Below are 23,376 nucleotides of genomic sequence, written 5' to 3'. Positions count from 1 at the left end.
CAGATCTCTGCGCCTACACAGCTTTACTTACTTCTACCCTGAAAATTAGATTTTCTGTACCCAGCAGGTTAGTCAACAGTTTTGTGACTCAGCCCAGCTCACTTAAACTACAAAAGCTGAAAAACATCTGATGTGACACTTCCTATCTTTTTCTCCAAAGAATGAAGAAAAAAGGAATAAAATGTGAGATGAATACTGCAAAGTAAAAGACAATTTTGTGTACAGTCTTCACTGATCAGGAAACTCTTTCCAAAATAATTTAGTATCTCCTAATGGGATTTCATTCATATTAAGCAAGAATTCATGATGTTCACAACATCCCTGTGAGATGAGCAAAAAAAAAATCATCCATTTTACATACATTTAAACTGAAAGTTGTAAAGTGAAAGGAAAAACTTAAGGAGGAAGACGTGAGAGTAGCAGATGTGGCTACATGAACAAATCATTTGTCTTCCCATCCTTTCCCAGTTCACTAACAACAGTGGTCAGAAACCCTTCATGTCTGCTAAGTCACGCACGTTTGGTTTGGAAAAACAACAGGGGCAGCAGTCATTTTCGTATAGAGAGTACTCACTTCCTTCATAGCCATCAGCTCTCCAGTGTCAACGCTGATACAGGTATAGACCTTCCCATACTGGCCTTCACCTGCAGAATTAAAATGAAAATAAGGAAGATTAATTATACTGCATATAATAAGCAACAAGTACATCAGCTGCAATAAGAAAACATCACTGAAAACTGAGCTTGCCAAGGTTATTTACTTTTATTTTAATTTAAAATTTCAAGTAGCTTTTAACCTCTAACACCTAATACCACATTCACAGTCCTGAATTCAAGCTGACTCTAAGTAAAAACATCACATTAACCGACTGATGTGAAAGAAAACCACATGAATATGAGGATTTTTGCCACAAATCCCAAACCAGAGAGGAAACAAGGATCATATGAGGGAACCAACAACAATATTGGTGAATTCAACAAATCTCTGGTGAACTAAACAAATCCCAAAGTTTGTGCTCATTTCTAGTTGTATTTCTGGTTCTTCCAAAAGCAGAACTCATTTAAACAAATGCAGGAATCGCAGGATCATACCTAAGTAATGGTCATAACCAAATCCTTCTCCTGCTTTGTTTCCTATTATTTGACCAAAGAACATTCACTGAAGTTCTACATAAAGGAAATCCTAGCTGCAACAGTATTTTGTATTTTAACATTCTGATTTCAGTAAAGCTGCTATTACCAGAGACCTTGGTATTTTAGGCTGCTAAATGAAGGTATAATGAACGTACCAATTTTGTTTCCTCTCTGCCACTTGAAAGTCACTTTTCTCAAACCCACATGCATGACATTATCATAAGATTTTGGCGTGTCACAAACTTGGCCAATGATGTTCTTCCTCCTCATCTCTCTGTATCTCCTCTCTTCAAACAACTGAACAGACTTTTGAACAGCTTCAATCGGTGCCTGCTTGGCAGCAGTGTCTGAAAAAAAGTGATGAACAATTTCCTTGATTGAGAAATATTCACTGTGTTTATTCTTTGTTATTTTTTGGTATCACGTTAAGTGACCTGAGTTAGAAGACAACTATTCTGAAAGTCTAATTTAAGATCTAGGAAAAGAATAAAACATTTTACCAATCACATATGAAACTATCACTTATAAATCACATATGAAACTAAAGTAAAATAAGAATACTCGTACTTCTCTATCTCTTACTTGCTTCAAGGAAACTAAATGTATGAAATGCAACACATTTGTTTGCATTTGACCTGTAAGTAACCACCGATAGACAGTGTAAATATGTTAAAGTCATTATAACCACCAAGGAAAGAAAGACAAGTAAGGTTTTGCTCTACAGAGATATGAGATGTTTCTTGGAACACTCATAGCATCTGCTATTTCGAAGATCTGAGGTATTAGATTACTCCAGCTTTCAAGTCTTATTATGAAACAGAATCCCAGTGAGTGAGGCCAGCAGAAATCTTGGCAGCATTAACTTATCCCCTCCTTGTAAAGCATCCATCAGTAGTCTAACCTGTTTCTAACATCCACCAAAAGATGAAAATACCGATACTCCCAAATGCTGTATTCTACTGCCAACCTATAATTGATACCATTTCATCTACACTAAACTTGCCTCATGGTAATTTTAAACCAAAATCTTTGTCTTATTCACAGTGGTCAGTAAAAACAGTTCCCACTGCAGTAGTTTTCTAGAAATTTTCAAGTTTTCCCCCATTCTTCTTTTCTAGTTTAAACAAACTCAATTCCTTCTGAAATTCAATTATGTTCCAAACAAAAAATAAGCCTTCTAGATTTCAGAAAAAAAATTGCTATTCTTCCTGTGTTCTGGCTGAGCCACGTAATGAGACAACAGTTTTTATGTGACAGAAAACCTTTTTCTAATGCTTCATGAGGCTCCATCCTGTCAGAACACAGGCAAGCAAGCTACATGTATGTGTCTGCACAGCATAGGAGTGTCAGAAGTAATCAAGTTACTTTCAGTTTTATGAAAATAAGCAGCAGGACAGAGAGGAAGGGACCCCATAACAGTCTTGACTTTGGGAAACAGTGTAGGATCACATGCTGTTAGACACCCAACATAAGAAAATCCCACTCTGGGAAGAGATCTTCGGAAATGAGGAAGTGCTTCCTACTGTCAATGCAATCCGCAACTGGACACTGAACAGGGACAGCAGACTTCTGCAATTCCTATAGCAATAAATGTACTCATTTTGTAGAACACTGATAGTATATTGCAGAAACTGAAAAGATGTAACTTTTATGAAGTTTAATTACTCCGACCTTGTACTAGAGCACACCTTGCGATTTTGTTAGTAGTATCTTCTATATGCAACCAGGATTTTATATTTTCTCCTTCCTATGTACAAAGCTGTGAAAACCTCTTCACAATCAGCGTAAGATTCAACCTTTTAATGCAGTACTAGTTTAACAAATTTTACATTATAGTGACCTCTAAACAACTACCTTTGGTCTGGTTGATTAAAGTTCTGAGCTCCCAGCTCCGCCGGGACGAGCCAACTGAATCTCCTTTTGGATACGATGGTTCTAGAGAAATAATACTGTGAGCACAGAAATGGCTTCATCTCATATTAAGGACTATGCCACTACATTCAGCTGAAGCTGAGATCTTACATATCAGAACTAATACACCCTACGAATATATAAGGCAATCGTATAGCAACGCATGCTCCTGAATTAAAAAATGACTTATCTCTAGAAAACAAATTATGAAAGCTATTCTGAAATAGGATTTAATTTACACTGGAACAGAGATGTCTTTCGACAACTGAGGTAAGCACTTCAAGTCAGGGCACTCAGAATCAAATATGCAGGAAGTCTGTAGGAAACCAATCTTGTAAGGTGCCTTCAAAGAAGACCTGTATTTATTCCAACCTAAGGCAGTTTCCCATTCATACAGATACATAAAAAAGGGAATAATCATAGGAAGATGGTATTTTCAACACCTGTTTAAAAAATTAATTTAAAAAAATCCCCCACATCTTTAAACACAAATTCTTAAGGCATTTCTTTCTTAGAAACCCACTTCATTTTGCAGGATGACCATAATATCAACTCTACTTTGCTTGGGATTTTTTACCTCATTTTAATTTGCACAGCACACACTATCGTAAACATCGATGTTTCAAGGTATTTGTTGTAATAAATACCACATATGCAGGGGCTGGGGGAACCTGAAGGAGGAGCCCTGATCAGGACATCAACTCACACACCCTGTCCCTTCTTCCAGGATTCAAATAGCAGCGAGTATTTCTCAGAGGAATACTACAGTGGTAGTTAAAGAACTGGACAGGCAGAAAACTCTTTACTGTCCTGATGGCTCTAATTTGTATCTCATTAACAGCACTTAGAAATTTACTATCGAATGGGGTATACAATTCAGCCATCATGTTACTCATTTCATTTTGAACACTAAATTAGTAAGACACCAGGAAATTCTCTCAGGAACAATTCAGAAATAATATGAAAGGTAAAAGAACAGTGGATGTGTCTGAAAACAGAACAACTTACTTTGACAATATAAGCCTAAAAGTTAAAAATCTAAGATTTCTGAATGGGAAAAGGTGAAAAATCATTTTGGAAAGTGTAAGAATGAGGAACAGAGAGAATTATATTAATGACATAAATCATCTGCACATCCAGGTCACAACCTGTTACTGTGACAATCACCTTCTCGCTCTTCAGTGGGACTGGAGTGACGACTAAGGGATCTGAACTGCAACTCAGCCGCTATTGAAGCCAGTCGATCATTTTCGGGAACACTGGAACCCCTGTTAAAAAAAGTCATTGTACTAATTAACTTACCATTGCACTAAATAACTAGCAGTGACAATTTAACTGTAGTTTTAAAAAGAAAGAACTTTGGAAGCCTATGACATGAACCATGAAAGTAACATGAAAGAAAAACTGATGCAGAGAGGTAAACTGAAAACCCTATCGACACTATTTTTCCCACAGATAAAGGCTTTTTATATCGCTTTAGTTACGCTATCCTATGAAAAAAAACCCTAAAGCATAAACTACTTGAAGTTGTTACTTGCTTATAACAACATCCATTTTAAAGACATGTAACATACTGCTAAGACAACTGCTGCAGGATGCAGCTGGTGCCAGGTTTGGATATGCATTCTGAAGCGATTCAGCCGGGTGATAATGTGAGCCACATTATCAGATGAAGGGTGGTAACTGAATTCACACACTCCCAGTGTGCTGTAAATACAGTCACAGTCCACAGACATTAAGTCCAAACCAGCGGGAAGAGCCACAAGGCAGTTGACAGGAAGGACAGTGGTAAATGACAGCAGCTTGACTGCTTGGAGGCCTCAGCTCTTCCAGACAGCACAGAGCAGAATTTGATACCCCAGAGTAAGACCTAGATAAATAAGCATGCTGAACACAAAGGGAAACAATACTGAGAGAAATTACTCTTAAATTCTTACACTTTCAGGCACCTTTCTCTCCCCCAAGACATTGATCAATTCACCTATGTTTTTGAGCCTTAAACGGCTCATTAAAGTCTTTCTACAATGACTCCCTTTTGGATAAGGCTCCCTTTCAATTTTGAAACCATGGTGGGGAAGATCTGCGACTGATGCCTCCTTGAACATAATTAGAGGTATGAGCTAAACATGACTAGAAGTGGGGAACATTGTTAAAACCTCCACCAAAGGCTAACAACCACAGTAAGATGAAAGATACCTGGTATCGCACAGTGCCCGCATCTATGCGAGGACGTCCCTATAGCCCTGCAGCTGCAAAACCCAGGACACCCTATTCCCATGGGAATGTTCTCAATACAGTGCTTGCTTTGCATTCCCTACTGCTGCCAACTACATCTTTTAAGTCTGAGGAGGAACTGAAAGCAAACTAGTGGAAATCCTCAGTACTCCTCAGGAAGCTGAGGTTCTAACCATCAAGAAGGCGGAGGTTATTTTCAGCACAGACAGAGCAACAATTCTAGATGCACAAAAAGCTTAAAAACAAGCAAAGCTAAACCACCTCTAAAATTAAGCAGCAGCTGAACAGAGGACCTTAAGTGTCATGGCTTTGAATGTAGGCATCTAAAATCCATTTCAGGCCCATCTCAGTCACCCAGACTTTTTATTGTTTGTGTCCAGAAAGACTGTGTGTATTATATTAGGCAAAGACAGAGTAAAAGAGAAGACTTGCTAAATTTTTGCTCCAGTCCTGGATAAATATAAAATGATGAATAATAACCCCAGCTAGCTCAGAAATGAAGCATTTATAAAGGTCATTAGTATGAACACAGTGTAAATGTATAAACATCAGAAAGGTCAGTGTAAACTACTAAGTACTGCTGCTTGGATTGTACTTTTAGTTATATTAAGGTGATTTTATTTTTTTTAAGAAAAAATTCAATAGACCTATGGTGGCATTTGTGTACTACACACTGCCTAGGACAATTGATTTTTCAAGCTCCTACATTCAAGTTCCTACATTCAACTTTTAATAGATATTTAATGCCTACAATCATGTCATAAATGTCTAAAGAGTTTCTGGGAAATGTACAAAGTCTCTGTTTCTGTGCTATTCCAGCAGCTGGAACCCCACAGTCCTTGAATACAAAACCACAAAGCACTTTCTTGATCCAACAGATTCAATTTCTCTTTTGAAGCACAAATAAATGAAATCCATAATCAAGACTGCAATGTGTTAAAGTTTGCAACTTTCTTTTAACTGTATTAAAACCAGAAATTTGCTATAAATTTATTTCGTTGCAATATTTTACCTTCCTCAATAAGCAAAACGCCAACAGTCTCCAAAACTCTGTCTCTGCTTTAATAATTTTTTTCTCCAAATTCTTCCAAGGTAATATAGGGGGTTAAACAGTGCTACTTAAAAGTCCAGGCAGTGCATACAAAAAAAAAAATCATGGGATATTTTATTAACAACCGTCAGAAAAGCAAAACCAGAGAGTTCTAGGAAAAATACAAGTCTTCAAATAAACAGGTCTAGGCAATTTGACTAGAATGCTGCACTCACATCAACTTCCATGTTACAATCCATGAAGGTATTATGCATCTGATTGCAACTAAGAAGTAGAATTCTCATTTCTTTTCTTCCTAATGACCATGTTCTTGAACCAGAAGAAGCTGTCAAAATGCCCACCTTCACATTTTGATCAGCATTTGTGCAGGACACACATGAGAAAAGATTAAAAGAAGATACCACTGTATTCAAGTGGGTCAAATTATCAACCTGACAGCTGCAGGTGGTATAAAATCACAACAAAGCCTACAAGTATTAAAAACCAGCCTTATATCTCCCTCTTGAAAAATTAGCTAACTTCAAAGATATGCCTTGGCTTAAAGTGATGTACATATTCTAGAAAAAAATCCCCTTCACAAGTTGTAAAAAGACTAATTATCAAATAAACAAGTTCTGTCCTTTCAAGATCATAAATATCAATTAACTCTCACTGTCAGCTTAAAAAGCTGCCAGAACCTCTCAGTGACGGCGCTGCAGACTACTGCCTACTCTGTCCTTTTCAACAGGTGACTTCAAACAGAAACATGAAAGATATACAATAAAAAAAGGTTGTTTGAATGACAAAAATTCAGGACATATTAGCAACTGAAAAAAAGGGCCCAGACTCACAAGCTGTACATCTGTAGGGTGCAATTCACATCTTGCCATAAAAATAAACAGAAAAGAGTTGCAGGAAAGATTTTATATAAGTGGCAACTTACTTCCCCCTTAACACCATAACTTTTGCCGTGCATCTGGTAACAGATCTACAAACCAAAATAGCTTGCTGGCTAACAACTGAAAAGTATTTATTAAAAAATAAATAACTCATAATCAAGTCCTATCTAAGTTTAGTTTGGTCACCATCAATCTGTTGCTCCTTCACTCCTCACTCTTTTTCTCTACAGCTGTGTGATACAGTCACATCGCATGCTTCCACTCACTCAAATCTCTTTTACAAAAGAGCTTCTGGTACTCTGCAGTAGAAATAAGAATCTGAAAAGCTGTTTATAAACCCTAAGATGATACCGTTGTGTGAACAGCAGGATTTTCGTAGTCAGGGATGCAGGGAAAAACAAACTTTCAAAAAAATGAGTAAATTTAGAGAACCTGGGATACATGTCAATGGTCTGACTGTGGCATGGGAAGCAGGAACACCAACAGCCTGAAATAGAACAGCCAAATCAGGGGCCAAAAAAGCAAGAAAGTTACTAACATAAGTCTCATGGCTGTGACCTAATAGGTATGACTAAAACTCACTGTTTTTGTGCGCCGGGAAGTAGCAAGACACGGCAAGTCCTATGGAGGCAGGGCAGTGCCCCTCCTGCAGCGGCTTCCTCGCGCTGAGCTGAGACCATGGATGCACACGCTTAAAAGAGGTCATGCTGCAGCCATGGCACTAGGGCTGACGTGTGAGGTCTCCCTACACCCCCCAAACCCATTTTGGGAATCTTCCAGAAAAGAGCAGTGTGCGTGCACCTCTGCACCTGAGAGGAAGACTCCAAGGGACCAAAGATTATAAAAGGGAACGGGGCCAGTTTGGCACCCCACCACTCTGGAATCCGGATCAGAGAACCATGCCACAGGATGCTGGAGCTCAGCGTGGTGATACCTTGCACTTCTTGTTAACCCCTGTCTTCTTTCTTTTTTCCTTTCCTCTTTGCTAATCTTCTCTAATTCCCCCAATTACAGGTGATCATTTGAAGAACACCTCCTTTACCATGTTTACAGTTAACAGTTATATTCAATAAACAGTTCAATTCGGCCTAAAAGTCACTTGGTGCAGGCTTCACCTTTGTTTGTCCACGGAGGAACTGCAGAACCTAGCGCAGCCCTGTCTCTAAACCCTCAGTTTAAGGCTTGGGTCGTGCCACATAGGTCTGCAAAACATTCACTCCTGACCTCTGCAAACAGACAATACGGGAGTGGTTTCTGTTACACATCCTGATACAAGAGTGGTTTCTTCCATACTAAGTTTATTCTGCACAACCCTAAGAAGCCAAAGGTACAACAAGAAATAAAAAAGCCCTCCAGAAATCTTATGTTTTTAATTCTATGTTTGCCACTATACAGTATTTAAAAATATTTATGGCAGACAATAACAATACGAAAACTGTTAGTTAACTTAAAAAAAATAAAATCCTTGGGCGTATTTGCATGTTACAGTCATCTTAGTACAAAGTGTTAGTTATCAATATGAATTATTTAGTGAAGTTATACCAATGAACCTCCTGGTCTATGTTAATTTCACGGTCATTTTTACTGGCCAAGTTCATAATCTACATCAGAACCACTGGCTTTAACTACCACACTGTTCAGGTATTTTAAATCCGAAAACAGTCCTATCATCTATTTCTAAGATATAAGATTTTGCCCAAGTCAAACATGAATGAAGGAGCCAATGGAAGACATGATGGGACGAAAAAGCATGGTGCAAATGATCTACTGGGATGAAAGTATGTGGGAACAGTTACAAGGGTGATGTAAGTAGAACGAGGCTGCTACGTGAGTGGCGCTACCTGGTATCATTTGCACTGCTGACAGGTTTGGGCTGAGCTGAGTCGCTACCGACTGGAGCGGGGCGACTGACAGCAACGCTGCAATGGTTCCGTGCATCACAAGGGACACTCCGCGTGCTGTGGCAAGAAGGAAAACTTCAGGAAACAGCTTTAAAAAATATTTTAAAGAGTATGGAGTTGAAAGTTTATTTTAAAAGTAAAATATGGAAGTGTGCGTTATGAAGCCCGATTTTAAAAGTTTTTCAAGCACATAAAGAAGTTTATGTGGAATAATTTTGGGTCTCAGAAGCTTCAGGGGCTGTCAATATGTACAATAATAACAATCCTCAAAATAAAAATCTCCAAATCTTTAGAGTAGTACTGGTTTCTGCCAATAGCTGAGGAACTTCCAAAAAAAATAAAAATTAAAAAACATCAAGTGTTTGACACTGTGCTGATCTTCTTGAAAAATAAGGCCCTCTGTTTGTGTAAAAATGTGCATGGCAAAGTTTATTTTGAACTTTTTAAGAACTATTTTTGCATTGATTCTCATGTCAACTCTTCCACATGGAAGCAAAACCATCCATTGTTTTAAGCTTCTTCACAGCAGGTTGGTAACGACACAGAAATACGACCATATTCCAGAATGCTACACTTTTACGTCTTACCTATGCTAAACTACAGAAAGCACTGCCATGGGTATGTACGCAGACGTTCAAAGTGGGGAAGGAAATTAAAGTCGTGTTAATGAGAAGTTTTTACAGAATTAAACCCTGTTACATCGAAACACTGTTTTCAGGAAAGACAAAGAGGGTAAGAATGACTTCAAAGTGAGAAAGCACACACCAACAAATACCGTAAATAAAGTTGGGGGAGGCACAGGGGAGGGAGAAAAAGAAACTATATTGTCCTCAAAAGCATACTGATAAAAATTAAGATCATTCTCAGTTTTTTTACCAGCTTTGCCCTCAACAGGAAAGTAAAGGTGTTCCACTTACTGACAGTCAGCACAGCCCAGGGAGGATAAACCAGTTCAGAGCTCTGTACTAATGCTAAATACCTGAAGCCTTCAGGCGTGGGGATGATAAGATGAGGATTTGGAGGATCACTATGGCACCGAGGTACTTTTACAGGGCGAGGACTGTTTCGATGAATAGCTGCAAACATAAAAAGGTAGCACATTTACTCAGATGTCAGAAAAACCTCTGTTAGGGCCATTTCAAGACACAAAACTACAATAAATTCCTATTTGACAGGGTAAAGTATGAACTGCCATGTATTTTCTTGTCCTTTAAGAAAAATCCAAATTATTCCCATTTTAAAGAAATCAATAGTATGTATAATATTATTCATATGATTGTATCATGTGACTCATGATACAATGAGTGCTGGTCTTTTCTCCCAGGTGATGGAGGATAGAACAAGGGGAAACGGCAACAAGCTGTGCCAAGGGAGGTTCAGGTTAGAGATAAGGAGGAAGTTCTTTACTGAGAGGGTTGTCAGAGGCTGGAACAGGCTGCCCAGGGAGGTGGTGGAGTCACCATCCCTGGATGTATTTAAAGAGCGGGTAGATGAGGTACTTAGGGATATGGTTTAGGGGGTAGACAGGAGCGGTTGGACGTGATGATCTCGGAGGTCTTTTCCAACCGAGCGATTCTGTGATTATGATTCATGTATACAATAATGAAAATAATGAAAATTTCTTCAGAGAATTACAAACTACTAATTAGAAGATGTGTACTTACTTCACTAAAGCTATATGTCCATTATTTCAACTTCAAAGATTAAAGATGATTTTTTCTCTTATTGCAAAGTAAGTATCAGCAAACCAAATAAAAATTAAAAAGCAAACAGTGTTATTATGTTCCTTTTGCATCCGAGTAAGTTTTCTCAGACAGTAACAGAAAGCAAAATGAGCTGGTGAAAAAAAGCAAAAAGAGGATAAAACACCAGGAGTGCCTACAGGCACCAGCAGCAGAAACACAGCTGGATCCTCAACTTTAGGAAAAGGGGTGAAGATCACAGTGGGCTGAAGTCCCTCAGCATGGTATGTAAACGGAACCAGGAATTCTTATTTTTCCCCCGATGATGAGATAGAAAGGGGTATCTGCAGTATCTGCAGTCAGGATACAGTTTGTTTTGTTATGTTTATTTAACACATATTAAAGGTTCAGCCTGCTGTTCAAGACTGTGCCACCCAACTGTATCACATCATCCCCATGGCTCTGAGCCAAAAACTGTCAAGCAATTTAATTTGTGTCATCTGCTGCATCTGCAATAGCATTTGTAAGAGTTTTGGTACTTTGGGATCATCATGCTAGTGATTTACCTAAAATGGGCCTTCCTCTGAACAACAGTATTAAAAGTGACTATACAGGATTTCCATCACAGTACAGAACTTGCCTACAATTTATTTTAGACTCTGCTTCTTTCCAAAGGAATGGATGGATTCTCATTCTGAAAGGTTTCTCAGCTATAAGAGTTTCTCATCAAAATTATATCAAAACTGAAACTTTCCTGAAATACTGAAAAACTTCCTCTTGCCTGAGCCAAATTACTTTCCCTTCAACCCTTCATGTCTTCTGCCATCAACCTTGTCCAGGAAGTGGACATCAGGAGGAAAACCAGAAGATGACATGGTATTTTGAAAGCTAAACCAGTCAATGGACTTGGGAGGAGGAAGAAAAACAGTGCTGAGAAAGAGAGATGTAAAAGGGAAACACAGCTGAAGAAACATCCTCTGTCCAAGATAAACAATGAGATTGTTGATTCCACTCTAATACCAAAGATATTTTTTATACTACGACAATTTTTGTGATATTGGACAACTATTTCCCACAGTCGTACTGTCAAGCCCCTAGGTGTAATTCCTCTGTACCTCAATAACATAAAGTACATCAGAAGTGTAAATATGTGCAGTGCCACAGTGTAATTTTGGGAGAGAGAGCTTTAACTGCCTCCTTAAAGTTATTATCCCTTCTTTACTCAACCTTTAAAAAAAATCACAATCCTTTTCCAGAAGATCTGCAAAACTCCACATAGATTCAAAGAAAAAAAAATTAAAGGAAAGCATCTGTAAGGCTTTTAAATCTCTTGACTAAAACCACCACACATTCATACTTTGTCAGGCAATAATGGTTTCACATCAACAATCATTAAAAGCTTAAAAATACTTTTATTGGCATTTCTAGCATTTTATAATTCCTTTACAATCACAATTCTGTAACGACAGCAGCAAAGCTCGAGAACAAATGCCAGTAACTTCTGCCTTACCAAGGTACAAACCTGTAATAGGACTGTGAGGTTTTCCGATGACATGGCCAATGCACTCATTCATCAGAGCTTGTAAACTCTAGAAAACACAAACAGAAAAACTTGTGATGTTTTATCTTACAAGAGAGTTGACAGAAACACAGAATCATTTAGATTGGAAAAGAGCTTTGAGATCATGAAGTCCAATCATTAACCTAGCACTGCCAAGTCTGCTATACCTACAAGTCTTTGGGGTAAGAACCATCCAGTCTGTTCATTCACAAAATGATATTTAATAGTTACATCACTGAAATGGGGCTCAGACTTGAGCCTAATAACACACAGTGTACTATTCACTGTGTATGCAATCATGGACAAGTTATTAAATCTTCCTTTGGTTCAATTTATTTGTCAGAACACCAGGGATAAAATATGTCTTCACAATAAAGAATTAAAATTATATTCTTAGGTAAAGTTTTTATGAAGGCCACTTCTATATACCAGTCATTCAGACTAGTCAGAACTTCTTCCAGAAATCCAGAAATTTAGGGAAGACCAGGATCTTGAAGCTAGATTAACAACAACAACAAATTATTAAAAGAAAAAAAAGTGTTTAGTCTGTGATAGGCATATTTTATTAACCCAGAATGAGCTAGAATCTGAGCTTTAGATCTAGGCCGTCCTTTTTCTATGACATCAGGTATTACTTAAATAAGAGATTAGGATTGACATACACATTTCTAGGTGAAATGCTGTGACCTGTGATATACAAGAGACTGATTAATTAAAGTGGCTTCAGGTGATGCTCTCCAAAACTAAAATCTAGTTTAAGAAAGCAGAAGTTCAGAAATGCAGTTAGGGTTTTAGTGTTCCCCTTTCCTCTCCCATTTGTATGAAAGTCTGACTTCATCTTAAATAACACTGGCTCTGAAATCTCTGTACACATGAAGCCATGAAAACATTCTGTTCCAAGAAGTACATGATATCCTAGTTATTAGAAACAAACTCATGCATGATTCTTATGTCTCCTTCAAGGTCACAACAAGGTTATCAATTCCATTTTTGGACAAATTACCATTTTATAATGTCAAAGGCCACATGAGATTTTCTGAGCTTCTTTCCTCCTTAGAAGCTTCCCTCTCAATACTGAAGGTATCTCCAGCAAGAGAATATCACTAAAATATACATATATTACTCTTCAAAATTCCGGGTGTTTTAGAAACTGTGTCAAAGCAAATAAATAAAGTTGAGGAGCTAAAGTATTAGTGTATTTCAAATCCTCTGACATTTAGGCAGACAACCCTTTCCCACTAACACACACGGGACTAAAACACAACTTACTTGACAGCTCTTGATAAAAATACATGTGAAAAAAAGACTGAACTATATAGTTTCTGTATTATGCAAGATTTATGTGGTTCACATTTCATAACGTATCTTGAAATTAATAAAAATCAGAGGTGCTGACACTCACATTCTGTTTTTTTGTGGCAACTGTGCTTTCACTTCTCTGTAGTACTGTACCAATATCAGAGAAATAAATTCTCAGAATTTTATTTCCACAGGAAAACAGGGAAGGCAGAGCACACAAAAAAGTCAGTTTTAGTCTACTATTTTTTACATAGTAAAAGCAAAAGAAAGATGATTTAAAAGTCTATTTCACGTTGGCATAATTTGAAGAAATACCTTTAAACAACCGTGATTTTGTATTCATACCCATAAAGGAACTCCGGGTGCTAACTAAACCTCAGACACTTACATTTAGAAATTTATTATGACAACTATAAATTCTAACTCCACATAAAAGGTGCTGTCAAGTTTCCCAAGAGACAAAGGGAGACAGCCTCCCAAGACAGTACCAGCAACTTGTCAGCAAACTGAAAACATTAATGCCAATGGTCACAAGCATTATTTATTCAAAATCTTACAAACTTAAGATAACAACATCATCACTTATAAGCCACAGCAATTGTTTCGGAAAAGCATTTGTATTCAGACATAGTGGCATTAAAAATATCCCTGATAACATATACTAATAGCTTTACACGTATTTAGAAATAAACAACAAGCAGAATAACTTATTCCATACCAAGAAGTCATCTTCTGGGAGAGCTGAAATAAATGCTGGCTCAATGGCTTGAAGAAAATCAAAACCTTGAGTTGCCCACCTGTCTCAAATAAAAAGACAGAAAATTAATTGCACTTCAGCTAAAGCTATCTAAAGAGTTTCATAAGAAACTCATCTAAGAGTTTCCTCTGGAAAATACAGTAAAAATCTTTGTAAAGAAACAGATCAATATATAAGAGGTAGCAGATTTAGCTTGTATTAATATTTGCCCAGTTATATTCAGATAAAGTCGGATTTCAGCAAGGACACTGCCATATAAAAGTGAGTTGTTCATGCTATATACCTCAACTCTTACGTGTGGAACGGTATCATCAATTCACTTATAACATGCTGGCAACAAGCCAAACCTCTATATCCTGTTCCTAAATTCTCCTTTTTGAAACAAGGTCGAAAGAGTACTAATGATTTCATGACTATCTGATCAGAAGCAACTGGGCATCACTGGTTTCAGGGCCCAGATTGGTAAAGTAAAACAAATAAGTAACTTGGCTAGAGTTGTGCCTTCAGCCACCTGCTCTTGCCCCTCACTGTCTCCTTTTAGACCTACTAGAATTAGCAGCTACAACCTACAAAATACAAGCAGAATCATAGGATATCCTGCGTGACCTCATGAGGATCATCGCAGTCCATTTCATGACTCCACACAGGGCAACCTGAAAGTTAAACCATGTATCTAAGGGCATTGTCTAAACGCTTCTTGAGCGCCAACAGGCCTGGGACCGTGACTACATCCCCAAGGAGCTTGTTCCAGTGCTTGACCACCCTCTCAGTGAAGGGCTTTTTCCTAATAACCAATCTGAACTTCCCCTAATGCAGCTTTAAGCCATCCCATCACCAAACACCAGAGAGACGAGATCAGCACCTCCATCTCTGCTCCCTCTCATGAGGAAGTTGCAGAAAAGGTCACCCCTCAGTCTCCTCCAAGCTGAGCAAACCTAGTAATCTCAGTCACTCCTCATAAGCCTTGCTTTCTAGTCCTTTCACCATCTTCATTGACCTCCTATAGACACATTGTTAATATTTTTTACTTCCTTATATTATGGAGGCCAGAAGTGCACACAGTACAAGAGGTGAGGCTGCACCAATGGTAACTATAGTGGGACAATCACTTTTTTCAACTGGTTTGCTATCCTTTGCCTAATGGACCCCAGGATATGGTTGGCCCTTTTTGCTTACTTAGTATGTACTCAACTCCTGTGTCCAGATCATTGATAAAAACATTAGAGAGAACTGGCTCTTAAACTGAGCCCCGCGGAACACCCTAGTGACTGGCCATCAGCCAGATGTTATCCCATTTACTCCAAGTCTGAGCCAAACTCTTCAACCAATTTTTCTCCCACCATACTGTGCACGTGTCTGGCTGTATGCTGGACAATCTTTCCAGAAGGATATTGTGAAACACTATCAAAAGCTTTGCTAAAAACAGTAATTAAAACCAAACCAAAACATAACAAAGACCAATCGTATCCACTGCCTTCTCTTCATCCACTAGGTGAGTAACCTTGCCATGATAGGATATTTAGTTGGTAAGGCATGGCTTGCCCTCAACGAACCCATGTTTAACAAATTAGTTAACAAATTTAACTACATTGTTTCTGAAGCATTTTTCAGTAACTCCCAGAATAATCTTCTCCATAATTTTACCAGGAACTGAAGTGAGACTGACAGGCCTATAATTACCAAGGTCTTCTTTCTTGCCATTGTTGAAAATTGAAGTAACATCTTCTAGCCTCCAGTCAAGGGGGACCTCTCCAAATTCCCAAGACTGCTGATAAATAACTGAGGGAGGTCTTGCAGTAACATCCACCAACTTCTTCAGTATCTTGGAATTCCATCAGGCCCCACAGACTTAGATGCATTCCACTGCAGGAGCAAATCTTGTGCAAGTTGACAGTCTACCCTTGTCATGGTCCTCCAACCGAGGGCTCTAGGGGTTGCATCATTTGTATTTGAGACAGAGGCAAAGAAGGCATTAAGTGTCTCTGGTTTATTTTCATTCCTATTTGTGAGGTGACCAATCTCATCAAGTAATGGAGCAATGTCATCTTAAGTCCTCCTTTTGCTGTTAACATACTTTAGAAAGCCTTTTAATTTGTGGGGTTTTGTTTGTTTGGTTGAGTTTTGTTTTGGGGATTGTTTTGGGGGGTGTGTTTGTTGGTTTGTTTCCGATTGTTTTTTAAGATCGGCACACCAAGCTAACTAGCCTATCCACATGTGGTCCAGCCTACCCACTCTTTCGTCCTCTTCTTCCAGCAAGCAGAACATACCTCCAGGACAGACTGATCAGCCCTACACTTGAAGGAAACAAAACTGTCACTGATGCGTAATCTGCTAGCACAGATCAGTATGAGGCACCTATGTTTAATGCAAAAGAACTCTATTAAATTTCTGTTGTATCAGCTGCAAAGTGCTGCAAAACCACCTAAATAAATCAATTAATATATCATTCTGCTTGGGCCTGTTTCCCAGTTCCTCTGCTTACATACTCAAAGCGATGTAACATTGCAACTTTTTTCCCTAGTGCCCAGCAGCAGATTCATAGCACCAACTATAAGCACAATTTGAGACCACTGAGCACACCACTGCTGTCAACAGACAGAAAATACTTTGGACTACAACAAAAACCATCCACAAATGCATCCATTACTGCAATCATAAAACTGAAGAATTTTAAGCAGGGAGGAAATGCTGCTTCCTTATCTGTGGGTCGTACTTCAGGTGCTTTCAGAAAGCACTAATAGAAGGACTTGTACAGTAGGAGGCAAAAGCTTCCATACATACGTTGTTTCCACAACTGGCACAGAACAACATCCCTTTCTCTGCAGAATACCCAGAGAACTACTGTTGCACACTCTGCCATCTTTATTAACTCCTGATCACACAACATTTTAGTTCCAACTTAATGACCTTTATCTAAAGTATTTTAATTGTCTGAGTCCAACAACCTCCCCTTTTTCCTTCACGTTTTCTGACAGCTAACATGAGGCAAAGTGTTCCACAAAATCTTCTGCTAAGCAGCTGGAGTGTTTGTTTGGCTTTATGCATTTACTATTCAAATTACTTTCAAAATTCAACAGCCAAAAGCATCAATAGTTCAGAAGAACTACTTGCAAACAATAAAGCATTATTTGCATTGTGAAAAGTCCTGCATGGTATTTAAACACAAACTACTATGGCAGTAACAAGTTGGCTGTTACCTGGGTCGAGTGCCTCGGCCACTCTCACATTTTGTTAGCACATAATTCATCCATTTTCTGGCAAAGCTAATATACTTGTCTCCAATCTTCTGCCTGAATTCTCCAGACATCAGACGAACAACTTCTTTATGGTACTGTAAGAAACTAAAGATTACTTTTCACGTATTAATAAGAAGAACAAAAATACCACTTGCAATATCCACTGGAGTATTTGCAGACTAACAGGACTCTACAAGTACGGTAACAGTTGTATCCTATTCTTAGACAAAATGATGTTATGCAAGAATTTGCATATTCATAGAAAAAAATAATGAAAAAGTATGGTACAAAATATGCTATAGTAAGAGCACTTTGAGCCATACTGTACTCTTGTGTGTATACAGGCACGTGCTGATGTTTAACAGTGTATACACTGTTTAAGAAACATCCCACATAAATGCTCTGTCTTGTAATCAGAGCTCAAACCATGAAGTAGTGTTTATTTTCAGTTATACTGTGTGTAACATTTGGGGATAAAGGAGTTATATATGTACATTTAAAAAATTAAATGGAAATACCAGCTGTTTTTTAGAAGACTATACTTAGAAGTATCTTAGGGTATGAGACATCCTTAAAATTTTTTTCCAAAGCTCAAAGGTATCAAACAGTGAAAAAGTATACACTAAAAGCATTGGAACATGACATTTCCTCATCGGCACTCTAAGGCAGGCACTCAAAAGCTATATTCACTGAATCAAAAAAACACCATAAACTTTGAGATAATGGCTCATGTTACATTATTATGCTATTCTAGGCTGAAAAATTGTAAGAAGCCAAGTTACACAATGACAGTCAGTATCAAAGGATATTTCTGATTTTATCTGAAATGCTGCCATGTAGCAGAGCCTAGAGGACTACACCTGAATTCATCAATTCTTAAAAGCTTTTTAGAGTTCCAGGCATCACTAACTGGAGTCTGAACTTAACAGATCTTTTTCAATCATTTTCACACAAGATTTCTGCAGCAACACATAATTTTTTCACGACGTTCTGCTATAATTCTACACACTACCACAGAGTTACAGTTACCTTATTTGAATCAACGCAAAACCAGAAATTTCATTATGTTCTTACCAAAGTACAAAACATATGTGTCACTAAGCTTTTGTTTCCTTACCTCAAACCCAAAATTATAACCCTGAATCATGGCTTCCCGGTAGTATTGCTGCAAAGTGGCAGATTCAGATTCATCAACTTCAGCATCAAACTCTGACGTGAACATGTGATCAACTCTATCGATGGCACTGCTTATCTTATTGCACAGCTGTAATGCATCACTCTGAGTAACAACAACAAAAAGGGATGGGGGGGCATCAAATTATTATTTATATTCTACAGTTGACAAGACTAAGGTAAACATGAATCTAACATTACATTATTTTAAATGGAAATCTACTTTAATGCTATCACAATTCATTCCGTCTTGGAAGAACAAACATTTTCCAGCAGTTGCACTAAGCAACTCTTATAATTAACTGAAGTCTTATAATTAAGTTTGTTTGCGTGAGTGAGATTAACTAAAAACAAATGCAGTGAAGACAAAAAAAAAAAAAAGGCAAAACCACCAAACAAAATCACCCAACTAAAATCAGACAGACAGACAAGAACACAGAACATCAGTTTTACTGCCTCTAACATGAACAAGCCTTTGGTTGTCTTTTCACCCTGGTATGTGGACACAGCTTCTACTGAACTCAGAGGGAAACGTAGGGATCTGATACTGCAACTTCAACCTAACAAATCATTGCTTTGCTGAGTCCTCCAAAAAATCCAAACCCGTCCCCCCCCCAAAAAAAAAAAAACAAACCACCAAAGAAAAACTTTATCCAACAAAAAAGGCACCACAAAAAAACCAAAACTAAACCCCACAAGCACAAAAACCAAGTGCAAAAAAACCTGAGCGACCTAGCCACTTTACATCATAAAGCAGCCATCATGTGGGAAAAAAAATAGAAAAACTGTTTGATAGAAGTCATTTTTATGAACTCAAACTCTTTCAATTCAGTAGTGCTCTCATAGGAAAACATATTTATCCTGTTGCTATTAATAATTCTATTGCATTATGCACTTGTTTCCCACTTACCCAGTTCAAAAATGATTACACCAGTATTGCTCAAAAATACACTCACAAATCCTTTGCAAAAACAGAATGAAAACTGTACTGAAAGTAAGGTCTATAGAGGTTGCATAAATGACAATTGTAGAATACGCCATTAGCACTGCAATCAAGTCTCCTTGCAAGTTTTTACTTATCAGTGAGCAAGGCACAATCAATTTTGAGTGAGATAATCTCGACAACTGCTTACCTTTAGCTGCTGCAGAGCTTTGGCGATGACGGGTTGGCTGGATGTCTGCTCCTGATGCAGCGAGATGAGCCCTTCAATAGACTGCTGGAAAGCTTTTCTCTGACTCACAAGGTGGGCAGATTGAATGACTACAAGGAGGAGGTTATCAACCTAGGAATACAAGAGACCACCAGTTCTTATAAGCAAAATTCTCTCTACAAAAACATGTCCCATATCAGTGAACTCCAACTGGTTATTTTTAAAATTCTAAAATATGAAAGATCTCTCTTGTCCCTCTTTATGAAAATCTTTAATCCACACAGAAAAGCTTGATGCTTGAAATTGAACTTGATAAAATCTCATTTTATGAGCAGAGATCTATTAGGGTAAGTGCCACAGCAAGTTTTCAAGGGGAATACACTCCTATTCACTTCTGGAAAGCTTAGGGAAACACTGTACTAAAATTATCTTCAGAATAGTTATACAAAGAAAGGCAGTATCTAAGCAAAATAATTCTATCTTCTCAAAGCAGATGGAGGTAATAACCATCACATGAATAAGCAGGTTTTTTTCAAGTAATGTATTACACTTCAGGACAAAGATTTACCACACGGTATTGGCTCAAATTTTGAAAATTATTAATATGTAAGAATATGTTTTGGAAACCAGAGCTTTGCTACTGCAGAAGTCTAAAAAAGTACAGACACGGATGCTGTTGCCTTTGCTTGGGCACTATGAGTCACATACTCAGCTCTGTTGATTTGAAACTACAGACAATGCATCTGCAACAAGTTACTCACAAAACAAGACCTACTTCTGCCACATTTTCAACACGTCATCCCCAAGGAATATTTTCAACATTTAAATAATTTTGAGCACGATGGGATTCTTCTATTTTATGAATATTTTTTACATAACACCTTGCATTTTCTCTAGTTTGCAATCAAAACATGCTTTTTAAAAACACAGGACACAATCTTTCTGAGAGACTTGTTACTTCCTAACCTTTCAATACTGGATTTTAAAAAATTAATAAACAGTGTTATACACATACACACAAATGTTTTATGTGCACTTACATATGTCAGATAGAATACCATTTGCAAGCCAAATTCCATCTTTTGCTGGTTTCGTCTTCCAAATGAAATGCTAACTTTGACATAAATCCAATGAAATTCTAAACACTTAAAGGCTATTTTTTTACTGTTCAGTCTGGACAACAGACAAAAAGAAGGAATATGCTTGCACATTACAAACAGTATCTACAAAAGTGACTTTTTCAACTCCCTGTAATCCCTAGAGCCCTCTGAGTGCTAGAGGCCAGGCACAGTGACATGGAAAGTCACTCTGTTTGTGGACAGTAGAGCCCATTTATGGTAGGGTTCCAAGGGACTGCATGACATACCAAAAGGAAAATTCACTCAGCTTAACACAAGGATATGAGAAGAGGAGGGGCAGGGAGCTGCATCTGGCTCAGTTGCTAAAGCGTAGCAGAACTGCTGGCAGGGAACCCCTGTTGGCTTGGGATGAAGGAAAGTATGACTGGGAAGATTTCTTCCTGCAGAACATCCAGTAGCTTCCACAGAAACTTAATCTGAAATGTCACAATTCATCCAAGATCGAAAGTAACTGGTTTATGCCTCAGTGCATGGAAAGCACACAACCGTCACACTTTCTTGGAGACTGGCAACTTCTTAATCAAACGTACAGTGTTCAAGTCCTATCTGTACTTCTGCTACTAAACACCCAACTAGATATTGAAAGTATCTCTTTATTATAAAAGTCTAACCCTGAAAAATGCATATTGTAGAGATTAATCGTTCCAAGAAATAGTAAAATCCCTTGAATTTAATACTTGCGTTAACACAGCTAAGAATCAATCCTACCCTTGAATGTAACTTTTTATTACCTATAATAACGTCTCATTCAAATTACAGTGGTTAATCTGAAAGGATAAGCATTCATAGAAGTGTGGAGATCACATAAACAGGGAAAAAAACCCCAAACCAGCAAAACCAACCTACCTGCATGATGCGCAGCGTATCAACAGTTTCTACTTGAGGCACTACTTTGACTGGCTGACCCTCCCATGCACTCCAGCTGTCATCTGATTCATGGTCTTTGTCACTGTATTTGGTCATTAGTAAATAGGCCTCATATGCAACCTCATCTGAATCCTTTGAGCAATCCTTTCCAGCAGCTGCATTGAGGAGCTGCAAAATCACAGATTTTTCCCCTGCAATATTATTTGGTACAAATACTTGCAAACTCTCAAGTCCAGGGATTTGTACCTGGAGAAAACAAAAAATACTGAATGAGCAAATCTCACTGTCTTCTATGATACATAAAATAGATAGTTATCATAAATATCATCTCACTTAAGCAACGGGGAGTGTTATTGAAGCAAAAAGTCTTTTCCTAAGTCACAAAAAGAATCTTTGGGAAGACAAGGAATTAAACACTGATTTCCCAAAACACAGACTAACATTCTCACTCACACAAACACAGGTATAGATAATAGTTTGACTGCCACAATTCAGTATAAAATACGTAACTTTTTAAATGCTGAGATACAGATGCTACATGAAAAAAAATTAACGTATACCAATAAATATCCTTTGACATTTTGCTTAACATCCCCACTCTACATTCATGCCTCTGAACTGAATTTACCTTCACATACTCTTTTGTTTTCAGAGCATTCAGAAGATCTCGCACAGGGGCCGACAATGCAAATTCTGCAGCTATTTCGAGGTCCTACAAGTAACAACGAAACAAAAGAACATGTTTTCAGATTACATTTCTTTAAAGCACATAAATAAGATGAGACTCTGCTGTTAACTTACCTTTCTCAGCATTTTAGCAAAACCAAGAGCTTTGGAGGCTCTTTCTCTAGCTTCGTGAAACAGCTCTTTGAGTGCTCGACTGGTCTCTATAACAGACCTCCTGAAATGTTGTAAGAATGAAATGACAATGTTTTAACAAATAGCATTGCATTTATATAGCTATGAGAAAATAAAAATTATTTACATAAATGCCAATAGAAAGCATAGAAAAGATGAATATTTACAAGCAGCTAACTCAAATAAATTGAACTTGTGCAGGCACATTTTTCATAAGGATATAAAAATTTAATTTAAAGAAAGTTACATAAACAATCTCTCATACCCTGAACTGAAAAGAAGGTTACTAGGCTTCAAACAAACAAAATGATGGTTCATTATTACTACATACAGAAATATCAGCAATAAAGTCTATGGAGTCTTTTACAAAGTTTTCATTCTAATAAATGCAGTATGTACCTGTCAGGGGTATAGAAACATAAGTGTGTTTATTATTATTAAGCCCAAGGGCTTAATACCTGATTTCATCTGATGCAGTACTGTCATCGGCACTGGCCCAAAATTCATCACAACTCTCTTGTAGTCCAGAATCCAAAAACATTC

The 23,376-nt window shown here is 37.8% G+C and overlaps 1 protein-coding gene across 1 annotated transcript in view; it reads right to left on the bottom strand.

Annotated features, from left to right (window-relative positions):
* The window catches only part of MAP3K4 (mitogen-activated protein kinase kinase kinase 4), a 63,817-nt gene that overhangs the window by 11,158 nt on the left and 29,283 nt on the right, over positions 1-23,376 (bottom strand). The window contains 15 exon segments of the mRNA XM_010184690.1: positions 575-645; positions 1,290-1,481; positions 2,989-3,069; positions 4,213-4,313; positions 9,051-9,167; positions 10,090-10,186; positions 12,315-12,381; positions 14,371-14,449; positions 17,607-17,740; positions 18,763-18,924; positions 19,952-20,101; positions 21,955-22,221; positions 22,604-22,687; positions 22,777-22,876; positions 23,292-23,376. The exon segment at positions 23,292-23,376 is cut by the window's right edge and continues 31 nt beyond it. Of these exon segments, the coding sequence (XP_010182992.1) occupies positions 575-645; positions 1,290-1,481; positions 2,989-3,069; positions 4,213-4,313; positions 9,051-9,167; positions 10,090-10,186; positions 12,315-12,381; positions 14,371-14,449; positions 17,607-17,740; positions 18,763-18,924; positions 19,952-20,101; positions 21,955-22,221; positions 22,604-22,687; positions 22,777-22,876; positions 23,292-23,376 (1,787 nt within the window).

The sequence above is a fragment of the Mesitornis unicolor genome, unplaced genomic scaffold (assembly GCF_000695765.1).
Source record: "Mesitornis unicolor isolate BGI_N332 unplaced genomic scaffold, ASM69576v1 scaffold15375, whole genome shotgun sequence".
In the NCBI taxonomy this organism is placed as follows: domain Eukaryota; kingdom Metazoa; phylum Chordata; class Aves; order Mesitornithiformes; family Mesitornithidae; genus Mesitornis; species Mesitornis unicolor.
Note: the sequence above shows the minus strand (reverse complement) of the source record. Positions and strands in the feature narration are given on the sequence as shown.